This window comes from Mytilus edulis, chromosome 9 (genome assembly GCF_963676685.1).
Source record: "Mytilus edulis chromosome 9, xbMytEdul2.2, whole genome shotgun sequence".
Lineage (NCBI taxonomy): Eukaryota > Metazoa > Mollusca > Bivalvia > Mytilida > Mytilidae > Mytilus > Mytilus edulis.
The window spans coordinates 77,019,246-77,032,584 of record NC_092352.1 but is presented as its reverse complement, the minus strand read 5'-3'; the positions used below and the strand labels follow the sequence as shown (position 1 = coordinate 77,032,584).

Genomic DNA, 13,339 nt, shown 5'->3' with positions numbered 1-13,339 from the left:
AACATTGATGGTTTTGGCTATTCTCTATAGATGTTTTAATGCTCAAAGTTGACCGAGGATGAATTTGGCTCTTCTAAGGTCATATAACTCTGCAACTGTTCATATTTTTACACATCCCTGACTTTAAAACCAGGTTCAACCCACCATTTTTTCCTTTAAAAATGTCCTGTACCAAGTCAGGAATATGGCCATTGTTATATTATAGTTCGTTTCTGTGTAAGTTTCATTTTAACGTTGTGTTTCCGTTGTGTCGGTTGTTATTCTTATTTTTGAGTGTGAATTCACATTACTATAAGACATGTCACGGTACTTATCTATTCCAAATTCATGTATTTGTTTTTGATGTTATATTTGTTATTCTCATAGGATTTTGTCTAATGCTTAGTCCGTTTCTGTGTGTTACATTTTAATGTTGTGTCGTTGTTCTCCTCTTATATTTAATGCGTTTCCCTCAGTTTTAGCTTGTTACCCCGATTTTGTTTTTGTCCATGGATTTATGAGTTTTGAACAGCGGTAATAATACTACTACTAGTGAATTCATGATAATGTTGAATCCAGAAAAGAGCTTCTGATTCGTACTAGACATAATAGATTTTCAGGAAATTAAGGTAAATCTCAGCCACTTTTTACTCTTCCTTTCGATAGTGGGACTTCTTTTAACTATAAAATTTTCCTTTTGAATCTTTGTGTTTATGAGCATTAGACATTAGAACTTGTCGACTTATGATAGATTAACATCAAGTGGCAAGTATAACACACATTTTAAAACAGACTATTGACTCAAGTTTATTTTTTTTTGACTGGTTAAAAACACTGGTTTGACATCCTGGTACCAAGTTAAGTAAGAGCAATGTAAAAGAGTTAAATCAAGCTTTCAATAGGTACATTTTGAGGGGAAAATTTTGAAACTGCTAAATTTCTTTACACGACAAAATCAGTAGACCTTCCCCTCAAATTTTGGTTGCTCTTACTTGACGAAGTACCTGGAAGTTTTGAACACTTGTAGTTGTAGTAGGTGTTTGAAATATTTACTAACTAGAGGCTCTCAAGAGCTCTTCAGGCCAGTTGAGCTAAAAAGAGCTTAAACAATAAAATTCATCACTGTCAAACTGCTGACCAAATATGAAGTTTCTCTGTTCAAAAGTATGGGAGAAATGTTGACGAAAATTTTAAAGTTTATTCAATATTCGAAAAATTGAATAATATACATGTATTAGCAAACTTGATGCAACTGTCTGAAGGATCCAAAAAGTACACACCATGACTGTTGACTTAGTATAAAAATATTCTTTTCATAAGTAGTGATAAAACTTCAATTGAAATATTTGTTAACCAAACAGAATTCAATAAACTTAATAAAGCCATCAATCCTAAGGTTGGTGTTTTACAAAATGACCTATTGTGATCTGTCTTTCGATTTTTATTTTAATCAATTTTGTGTCTCTTTCTGATCTTTTGAGTTAATTCAATTGTAACTGATTTTTACAGTTTGTACATATGAAGTGCTGTTACACAATCAAAAAACATGTTTATCTCCACCACATTCTTTATGTGGGTGTTCCACATGAGGAGCCTGTAGTACATTTTGTAGAGTGGATTTCTTAAGTTTATGTCAATCATAGTTTTTTTGTAAATTGTTATGTTGTTATGTTATAAATTAGTCAGTTAGTTTTCTCGTTTAAATTGTTTCACAATTTTTCATATCGGAGGCTTTTAAAGCTGACATTACGGTATTGTTTTTTTCACATTGTTGAAGGCCATACAGTGGCATATGAGGCTATAATTGCTTACTATCTCTTCATTTGAACTTGGGTGGATAGTTGTCTCATTAGGAATCAAACCACAACTCCTAGGATATTATTTAAAGTATATGTCTTGAACAATGAGGTTACTATGTTTAAGAAGAACATATAAAAAAAAAATAACAAAAATATTGAACTCCAAGGAAACTGAAAGTCTTTTATAAAAATGTTGACAATGGCAAAATCAAAAGCTCAAACAAATCTAGCGAAAAGAAAACAACTCATATTCTTGACTTGGTACCGACATTTCCTTAAATGTAGAAAATGGTGGATTTAACCGTTATATTGCTAGCTAAACCTCTCACTTCTATGAAAGTCACACAGAATTCTATTATAATGACAACGTGTGAGCAAAACGAACAGACATAATGGGTAAAGACTTCAAAAACTGTGGTACAGCTGTCAAATGCTTTAGAATTAAGAATAAGTGATGTCAAGAGCTCTTGGTATCTCCTGTATCAGAAAAACAATTAATCAGCAGATTAAGGAGATATTTAATTTTACTGCAATCTGTGAGTGCTCAATAAAATAAAAATAAAAGAAACCATATTGTAAAATTTACTGAATAAACAAATATTGACAATTTCACACACTGAATTGGAACATAATTGATGTAACACAATGCTTAAAGTCGTAATGTTAGTTCTCATCTTCAAATACATCACTTCTCTTTCTATCTGCAAAAGATAAACATTTTTTTATATTACTTACATTTGTTTAATTGATCGAAATAATGTCTTTCAAACTATTATAAGTAAATCAGTTATATACAGAGCGAACTTTTAATGAGCTGTCTGACATTTCTATACTGCTTATTTATATTGTTTATTCTCATTTTGTTATGTTGTGTCACATGCTATAAATATATGGTGTAATGGCAACAAAGATTTGAATTGAAATTGAATTGTAAGTTTTTCAAAACACTGTGAAAATACATTTTATACTTTTATCTCTACAGAAGTCTTTTACACAGAATTGAAAGGACCAATATCAACAAAGCTGTAGTTAATCATAATGAATTCTTACCTGCATGACATTAAGAGGCAGTCAAATTCTTATATTTTCTACCTTAAGGAGGTAGACCTAGGTTCAGGGAAATAACTCTTAAAATCATCAGTACGTTTGTGTCAACCATTTTCAAAAACATATTCTAAGCTTCTAGGTTACATAGATTATTTTTAATCTGTTTCAGGTAAATGCTTAAAAAACATTGATGAACTTGACTTTTACAAACGCTTAACTGATTTAAAGAGTTATCTCCCTGAACCAAGGTCTACCCCCTTAAAATAGCATGTAAACCTTGCAAATGTTTCTTTCTATCTTTTTTTACAGTGACTTGACTGTTAGTGTTGCTCTATGAATATAGAATACTTTTAGAAAGAAAAACTATATGAAAGCTTAGTTTAGACATTTTTATAGCAATTCAAAATAATAACAGTTCCTTCAGCATGGAAATGACTATAATATACCTATACAAACTGATAGAATAATTTTGTCACATCATCATTAAAGTGGAGTTAAAGTCTTATAGGATTGTAAGTATGTTTTATTTTATCACCTTGCACTTTCACATTTTGGCTGAACAGTTTGTCAATATTCTGACCAGTTGAACAATTTGATTTAATAAAACAAATTGCAATTTGGTCAAAATTTTGAATGGGTTGCAATTGGTGGACAACAACACTAACAGTCAAGACACTGTAATTTCAATGAAAATCAATGAAATTCTTTATGTTTCATAATATTTTAGATGAAGAAGAAAATGAGGAACCTTTCTGACCTATATCTAATTTGACCTTTCTGACCTATATTTAATTTGACCTTTCTTACCTATATTTGAATATAGCATCATTCTATTACGTCTTCTTTATCACATATATACTGAACAATATCTCTTGGTTTCATTAATCTGTCAGCATCAGAATCAGGTATTTCAAAAGCTAAAATAAAACAAAGAGTCAACAAAATGTATCTAGTACTTTTCAAAAACAAGCTTTTTAATCCTTCAAATTTTCAGACTCCAGTATTCGTAATCATTTTTGTATGCACATTGGTAGAAACTTTTGTATGCACATTGGTACAAACTATATTTGCTCCAGTGTAAAGGGGACAAGAAACACACATAAAACCTATTCAACACTTCTACATGTATATAATGTGCATGCCACAAACCAGATGGCAGTAATTTACTGTTGTCTTGGGCTGTCTTAAGTAACCTTTAGTTTACTGTTACTGTTAATAAGTATAAATGAGGTTGTTTGTTTTCTCCTTTGGTGTGTTGTTCGGTTTACCCTCACATGCCTTTTATAACTATTTACTATACAATTTGGGTTTTACTCATTGTTTATGTAGTCACAGTGAACTGTATTTGTTCACAAATTTGTTCTTTGGTAAACAGTTATTTCATTGGCAATCATACCACATCATTAGCATTTTAATACAGCTCAAATACAAATAAGACAATTAGTATTTATGGAAACTAAACTGATCCCTACATAGATATGGTATATATATATAACATGTATAACATCAATTTATTTACTAATCTGTGTACTTACAAAACTCATCTTCAATGGCCATAATTATTTCCACTTGATCTAAGCTGTCTAAACCCATATCATTCATAAAATGAGACTCCTCAGTAAGCTGAAAGACATATATATTCAAAATTAGATTCTATCTAAAGACGGACACAGCTAGCACCCAAAAACCTCAAAATTTCATTAAATTCCTTATGTTCCTCTAACATGGGAGTTAATTAAAGATGGTTTTCACTTATCGATTCATTGCTTTTTACTCTAAAGAAATGTTATTTCTTATGTTCCGTGGATGAAAAAGAAACATAAGTAATTTCAAATTTAATGTAATATTATAATGTGACAGGGGAAGTTATTTGAAAATTGTAGGAGGACCAAGGTCTCAGCTACCTAAAAAGTGTATGTGTGCTGTGAGAAGTTTCAAGAGGAGTTGTGAGTGGTAAACGTGGTAAATGGCACTCACTCAGTAGCATATATCAGGGATCTCCATGGATGAAAATTGAACGGTGGAGAAACTTTAATCATTACAAACCGTGTCTACGCTGTACAGTGTAGCGCGATTGGAAGTATTTTATCCCTCCATACAAGGAATGGTGAACATGCTAATTCATTGCTTATTTAAATTATATTTATTTGAATTTTCATTATAGAATTAGAAGTATCAATATTTTCATTTATTGCCGTTTTTAATCATTCAAATGCCAAGTCTTCATGGTCCCCCCCCCTTAGTAGAGAATGACCAAAAGCTGTCATGAAGGTCCCCATGTAGATTTCTTGTAATTTTGGTAATTGTTATCTGGGTTAAAAATCATATGATGTGGAGCTTATTTTTCATGGACACTGTCAAATTCAGAACCCATTACCGGTATGGCTGATTTGCAGCAACAACAAAACGATTCGTACGGGTTATGTAAAAGGTTAAAGAGATTTGTAAAGCAAACGTTGACAAATGAAAAGGTTTTTAATGACTTTATCTGGCAAATTGATGCTGTGCAACATGCATCTTTCGAGTCTGAATAAAAACCGGAAACGCGGATGTATCAATTTGATTGTAATGTACGAAATGAATTCGGAATTACGATACGATATTTCTTTACAGGAAATATTTAAGTTTTTACTTTTAAACTTTTAAAGTAATTCTAAATTATCGTTACAGCAGTACTCAAGTTATTTGCGATGAAATAATATTTACTGTTTTGCGTCTTATTTTGTACTTCTTAAAAAAGGGGGATGCTGATTGCGCAAGTCAAAATAAAGCACATGTTCGACTTGTTAAACTGTTTTCTTTGTAACTGGATTATTAATTTATTTATTTAATCTAAATTATCATAATCATTTGCTGAAACTAAGTTGATTAATTCAACAAATGGATCGTCTATCCTCAGATAGTATTCTCTTGTCTGGTTTGTTGATCTACCTGTACAAGCTCAGGTACAAGTGATTAGCGATCTTAATCCGGATATCCCTCAGGCGTTAGACCTGTATTGGATTATAACATAAAAAGCCTAAGGGTTATGCAATTACATGCATTTGATTATAATTGATAAAAAAAATGGCGTTGGGCTACAAAAAACGATGAAGTTTTGAACGATGGCGGAAGACAATTTAACGATGGCGCAAGACAATTTAACGATGGCGCGAGTCATTTCACGATGGCGCAAGACATTTGAACGATGGCGGGGCGCCATCGTTAAACAGGCCATGGAGATCCCTGATATATGTAGCAATGGCTGTATAATAACTCCAGTTGAAATGCATGACGTATTAATTACTTTTATTTCTAAAAGATTTCACCAACTCCTATTTAAGACATCTTGAGATCTGAGAACATCAAATACCACATTGGGAGACTCTGTCAAGTGTTAATCTAGAATGTTCTGTTTATAATTTGCGATTTAGTTGATTGCAATCAGGACTCGGTAGTTATTTGTTTGTGAAAAGGACATGCTTTATTAACTATGTTAACAGGGTTTATTTTACAAATGTAAAGTGGAACAGAATATTTCAAGTCTTTTCTTACCTTTTCTGGGTTGATTTTGTCATACAATCTTAGAACAAGCATGACCCTCTGTGTAATAGCATCAAAGGTCATTGGAACGGCTGCACCATATGATCTTGTTAGGTTTAAATTTGGTGTCTGGAAATAAAGAGAATTATTTATATAATATCATACCTTTTCTGCTGTTATTTTGTCATAAGCTTTCAACACTTTCATGACACGTTCTGTAATTTCTTCTGGTTGCAGCGATTTTGCTTTTCCATAAAATCGCACTCCAGAGTTCAAATTGGAAGGTGAAATCTGAAGCAGAAAAATATCAGTAATCTTGTACTTATTATCATGATTATGCAAGAGGGTTCAAATGGTGGACTTTATTTCTGTATTTTTTCATCAACATGATCAAGTAGACCATTTTTCTCTATTCATTAAATTCTACTGATTGGTTTTTTTTTGTCTTCAATTAGCCAATTTATTAAGCTGCAACACAGTAAAAATCAGCTGGCCCCTAAGCAAAACGTATCCACATTCAATGAAAATTGATGTCACACTAAAGTTGTGACCAAACTAAAATAACATACAAGAATAATTGTAACAAAGACCAGAGGCTGTGTACATTCATATATATATTTTGTTGCCCTATAAAAAGAAATGTCACATGTATGAAAACATGGCTAAAACTTGATTGACAGAAAAAATATTATGTATTCAAAAATTGTTTATTATAGTAGGACTGAATATATATACATTGTAGTTTTATATTCATGATATTCTGGGTTGCTACATGTATCAACATCTTATTTTAATAGATTGTCTAGCAGATCTACCATGTTTACAAAAAGTTTTTAAACAATTATCTCTCTAATTTTACCAATTAATTTTTTTCTAATTATAAGCATGTACTGTTTTCCTTCTTTTTTTTTTTTTTTTTTTAAACATTTGCACATGCATGCTGTAACTTTAAAATCGCTTTTTCTTGAAATAATTATGAAACAAATTTTCAGGCTTTCAGCTGTTATGTTTGATTTGCTGACTATAAACTTTAAATCAACTAACATGACTAAATCTAAAACTTGCAGAGTGTCGTGTTTCTGATGTAATCAGCCACAGATAACTGGCTGATGTAATCAAGGAAAAAAGTTTTTTTCTGATGTAATCCCCTTTGAACTAAGCATGTCTGGTTATCATGGTTATTAATTTAATAAATATATAACTTTTTTAACATCCTAATGAAAGTTATAAGATAACCCATGTAATATTAATTTGACTACACAAAGAGTGGTTTATGTTTATCATGCTTATGGTTTTCAGTACCTTGATTTTGTAGTATTTAGACGGTTAGACCTTTCCCCAACATATTGTAAGTTCAAGAAATATCCTGGACATTTTTATGTTGCATTGTTGATCATTTTTGGAATTAGAAAAAAATTACACTGATCATGCTGATGATAAAATGCAATGCCAATGGTTGTTATACCATGTAGCGGGATTTGATTTGATATTCGTGTTCTAGCACCACTTATGGGCTATTTCGTGATAACTAGTTTTAAATTTTAATGGTGGAGGAAGCCAGAGTGCCAGAAGAAAACCAAGACATTCGAAAAACTGACAATTGTAGTCGATTAAGATTGGAGCTGAGTGTATCCTCACGAGCGGGGTTTGCGCTCACAACCTCAGTGTTGATTGGCTAGTGATAATTTATAGTACAGTAGACTCCGGCCAATCGGATACCCAAAATGTCAGCTAAAAATATCCGATTGTCCGATATATTCAATTAGCCGATGAACGTATATTCCTCCAAGTTTTTTTTTCAAAATTGACAGACACAACCCTAAGATACCAATAGCTATTATAGCTGCTTTATTAATGGAAATTTGCACAGGTATTTGGGGCATGGACCCCCCTTTTTTGGACCTCACTAAAAAAAATATTGTTTAGTGTTTTTTTAATTTATTTACAATATTCTACAATGTATAAACACATATCAAGTCTCAACAGTCCATTGCTAGTCGATTACAATAACTTTTTTTACTATCCATACGAGCCCAAGTGAAAAAAAAAGGGGGGTCCATGCCCCAAATACCTGTGGAAATTTGTAACTAATCTCAATGTTTTTTTCAGGTACAAGTTCAGATATTTTAGGTTGATTGAGTAATAAATCGATCAGTTGATTATAATGTATTTTGTTTATCTGTCACTCAGTCTGTTGATTTTTTAATTATGTGTTAAAGGGAAAATTCACGATTTTTTACTTATGGTTTAAATATGTTCATTATGACATAATATATATATTCACAAAGTTTTATCGCTATATGTGCAGTAATAAAGGAGAAATTCAATAATTAATGAAAAAATATCAACTACTTCCTGTAGGTCGTGACGTTTTCTCCTGATTTTTGCATGCCGGGATTTAAAATACAATCATTAAAAGTCTTGGTTTTTAATCATATTTTAACGTAATCGTAAGCGCGCCGATGACTTATGCTTTATCTAATAACCATCCGATAATAAGAAGATAAAACGCACAGACATACTCATTCGTGAGATAAATTATCTATGTTAAACCAAGGACGTATAACTAACATACGTCCTTGGTTAAACGTATATATTCGAATTATTTTTGTAGACAACACAAAAAGTTATAAATTTATTTTTAATAAATGCATTTTCGGACTGATAAGGTGAACAAATTAAAGTACAATAATCTGTAAAGACAATATGTTGGTGTACTATTATGGACCTTTTACTATCTCTGCTATGGCTAGGTTTATACGATGTGTGTATTCACGGTTCTGTGGCAATACTCGTAGATGGCTTGTTGAAAGGTAAATTGTTATTTGCACTTCGGTATTTAACCACGCCTCTAGGGCACACCTTGCCAGGTGTGACTGTCTATTCGGATCAGTGGTAGCATTTAATACACACATTAAAAATACATATTCAAGTTGGTGACAAATAAAAATTGGTCGCCGTGGAATTATTTAATTATATTTGGTGCTATTATTTATTTGAATTCAAATAAGTTAATTTACTAAGAAATACACAATTTTCGGTTAAAGACGGGAAACTTAATTCATATGTCAGAATGAAATGATATACAAGTCTTGTCCTTGATTTATGTCTCATAAAAAAGGGGGACTTAGAAATTAGAAATAGCTTTACTAAATCATTTTTATTTGTCTTTATTAGGCGAAAAAATGTACGAGAACACTTACATTTAGACTTTTGAAAGCCATGTATTAATTAATATATGAAACTATCTGAAGATAACTCTACCGAAGCGGAATATAATATGTGTGAATAAAGAAAAAAATATGTTTGTAATGGAATCGAAAAATTACGAATAGATATTCTTTTCAAGTGTGATAAACGTCAACCAAATTTATTCATAATGGGGAACGTCCTTATTAAAATCTGAGACAACTATAATAATCGTCGTCTCCCAACGTATATATATATTTAAATAACTATTTGATCAACGATGTTTAAAATTAAAAGACAACGAATTTAATGTTATCTTTCCCTATTTTTGAATGTTATTATAAGTCTGTTCAACTTGCAAGAATACCCCTAAAGCGGACAAATATCCGACAAGCAGTTTATTCTTTAAATTGCTGTCATTGAATATCAAGAAAGAAAATAAATCCCGAAATTGATACTCAATAGTTTTCCTAGAAAATATTCACATTCCTTGGGGATTATTAGTGTACGTCCAGTTGCATATGTTTTACATGAATGTTGGAACAATTGTGATGATGACGAATTTCGTCCTTTATTCGAGAACAATTTAATTGATATATAAATCTGTGAGTTTACTATGTTCTTAACTTCGATGAACCAAAGCAAGTTATAAATTGACCTGTAATTAAATGAAATTGTTTCTTTTTTTTCTTCTTCTTCTTTTGGTATACAATAGTCTATCGAATTCGTTGATTACATACTGTTGGCATACATGGACTAGTCTATTTACAAAACTTTTACCACAATTTACACAAAATGTATGTTTCTTTCTTATGTTCAATGTATACATGTATACATATTTTAAATTGCGCTACTGACTATAGTTCCGTAACTTTCTACCAGGCGTATGTATACACGAATCGTCGACAAGTGCGCACATTTTTTTAGATCAATAATTCTGTAATGTTCCAATCTGTCCTAAACTATTGACAACGAGTATATATTACATTTTCCCAAATTAACCCTTGGAAAAATATGTAAATAGATTTGTATTTCTTCAATTATTTTTTTTTGTATTATTTTTTTTTTATAAATAATATTCTTTACACCAGAAATGTTATTTATAAACAAGCGTATGAGTTCAGTAATGACTAGTATATTATATCACTTTCGGACACGCAAGACAAAAATGTATATTATACATGCACCTGATAGTTCAAAATGGAAAGTTATAAGTAACGGTCGTGTACACTGATCAATACCTACAGAAGTGAAACGATGCATGAACTTGCAAGCCCGCCGGACAGGAAATCGATTGAATACCTGGACGTGTCACCTTACACCCCTTCCAATACCTTTGGGAGTAATACCTTTAGCCATGCTGGTGATCAGATAAGGGAAGATCCGAATTTATTTAAATAAAGTTTATTACTTGAAAGAATTATGAACGAATTAGATTTTCGAAAACAATTTCCACGGAACACTTATTTATCATTTTATGATTTGAACTTTTTAACTAATTACAATATTATCAGTTTAAAAATAACAGACTATATGGTTATTTAAAAATATATAACCATTTTCCGTATCAAGTTAGTCAGTCAGATAAAACAACCGTACGATTGACAAGATATCGACACGCAATTACGACTACATCGTTTACTGTAGTTTTGTTCCTTTGTGGTTTATTGACATATCGGGATTTTTCATCGGAGAAGGTGACAAGATGGCGGAGAGTAGAGAACTGATACTCAAAATTTAAAATCGATGGTGATCTCTTATTTAACGGAATAAAACTTTAATATCTATAAATTTGAGCATTTTTATACAGAATGGACATAATATCAATTTTTGATTTTTTTGCGAAGTTTCCCTTTAATTATCTGAATAAAATATGTACCTCTTAAATAATGAGACTTGTTGTTTTTGCGTGATTTGTTTCATTTGTGTGTTAAAACAGGTAAAAGCTAAAAATAACTATGAATTCTCGGAAGTAGGCCACAGGTAAATCTATTAATAGCTTAAGAAGTTGATCCAACTCGGATCTAATTTTCTACAGTTTTTTATTTATGAAACACATTTCCAATTTTAAGTAATACAACTACTTTTATGATTATAAAATTGGACATCAAGATGAGTAAAATTAATTTACTTTTCTATCTTATCTGTCGTGGTTCAAAATAAAAGGCTGAATATTATGTAAATTAGGAAAATGGCGTACATGTGTACATACATAATTCTATTTCACCTGGGATATGCTATTGACACACGATTCCTTATTTTTACACGGGACTTTTATATATATTTTAATAAATTGTTGAGAAAGAGGTACTTTTCATTCATATTTAATAAATATTGATGAACATCACGCACAGTTTATTATTTCTGTCGTGTCCTTGTTTGTGAAGTAAATGATAACGATCACATTTGGATAAACACATAACAAACACATCTTAGGCAAAATTAATATCAGATTCATAAAATAAACAAGAAAACAAGAAGAAACAGGTTTTATTTGACTATAAAAGATCGTTTTATTAATAAAATGAAACATTTCTGTACTGAAGTTTTCTTAAACTTCGTAATGGCACAACTTCCGGCTTCATTTCTTCTCGAGAAAAATATGAAATTATTTCAAAATATTCGATTGTACATGGTTTTCACACATTTTTCATGAATATTCCTATCCAATTAGCCGATATATTCTAATAACCGATATTTGATTATCCGATGTATTTTGACTGAAATGTATAGGGAATGGTTCGGTGTTTTGAAATAATATTACAATAGCCGATATATTCGTTTAGCCGATATCCGATTAGGTGGAGTCTACTGTAGTAACTATTTTGACCACTCAGCCACTGAATAGGAATCTGCATGGAATGATGGATAAAAGTTTGAAAAATTTAAAAACGTTGACAGTAAAAAACACCTTGCATGTTGTGATCCAAATTCTTTTAATCCTCATTGTGTTAAGAAATACTGGAAAATATATTTGCAGGGGCTGTTTTGCTACTTTTTTCATTGTCCTTTTGAAAATGTTTGACATGTTTGAAGGATTATTTGATTATATCAATATTCATATTTGCAAACTATGATAATGAAATGGTCTTTTGTTGGTGATCCTTACATGTTATTTGCAGAATATTTTTTGTACAAAAAGAAACAATAATATTTAGCTGAAGTACTCAAAAACACATGATTTTTCTACAGATCATGCTTGTGTCCTTCAAAAAAGTGTAGGCCGAAAACTCAGATATCTACCTTGGATAGAAGTTTGTGAGAATTCAAGCAACATAGTTCATTTGTTTGATGTCTATTATGTACATATGACACTGCACTAAATCTACAAATCGATCGTCTAAGAACTGTTGGGTGAAATTTAAACAGAGCTCGCACGTTCCTCACAACAGTTGCCATTTTTAGTGACCTTCACCTTATTTAAATGGCAAAACATAGATGGTGCACGCTTGTGTAATTTCCGGAAAAGAGATAGTTGATAACCGTACTAAATTTGAAGTTGACAACGCACAATAACGTAATTAAAATAAAATTATTAAGGTCGTTGATGACATTTCCAGTTATAAAATCGAATATTGATTTCTTCCAACATATATTTTTTTTTTCATAAACATGATTTATTTTTAATGAGAATTTGATAATGATTAGTCAAAAAGTTAAGACAAAATATCAGACAAGTTAAGACAAAATATCAGACAAAAATAAAATACTAACTGATGCCAGAGACATATAATACAATGTATTATATGTCTCTGCTGATGCACAACACGGATTCCGCAAAAGACGACCATGCGAATCCCAAC

General features: G+C 31.1%; 1 protein-coding gene across 2 annotated transcripts; it reads right to left on the bottom strand.

Annotated features, from left to right (window-relative positions):
• Window positions 1–2,347: 2,347 nt before the first annotated feature.
• LOC139489084 (acyl carrier protein, mitochondrial-like) lies at window positions 2,348–12,976 on the bottom strand. 2 transcript variants are annotated; one of them, XM_071275201.1, is made up of 5 exons: window positions 12,780–12,976; window positions 6,513–6,638; window positions 4,361–4,448; window positions 3,633–3,742; window positions 2,348–2,479 (listed from the first exon to the last, which is right to left on the bottom strand). In XM_071275201.1, the coding sequence occupies exons 1-4, from the start codon at window positions 12,933–12,935 to the stop codon at window positions 3,651–3,653; spliced, it is 462 nt and encodes a 153-aa protein (XP_071131302.1). In that variant the 5' UTR covers window positions 12,936–12,976; the 3' UTR covers window positions 2,348–2,479; window positions 3,633–3,650. The 2 variants fall into 2 exon arrangements, with proteins under 2 accessions (XP_071131302.1, XP_071131303.1); XM_071275202.1 differs by lacking the exon at window positions 6,513–6,638 and adding an exon at window positions 6,360–6,476 and having other exon boundaries at window positions 12,780–12,975.
• Window positions 12,977–13,339: the final 363 nt, after the last annotated feature.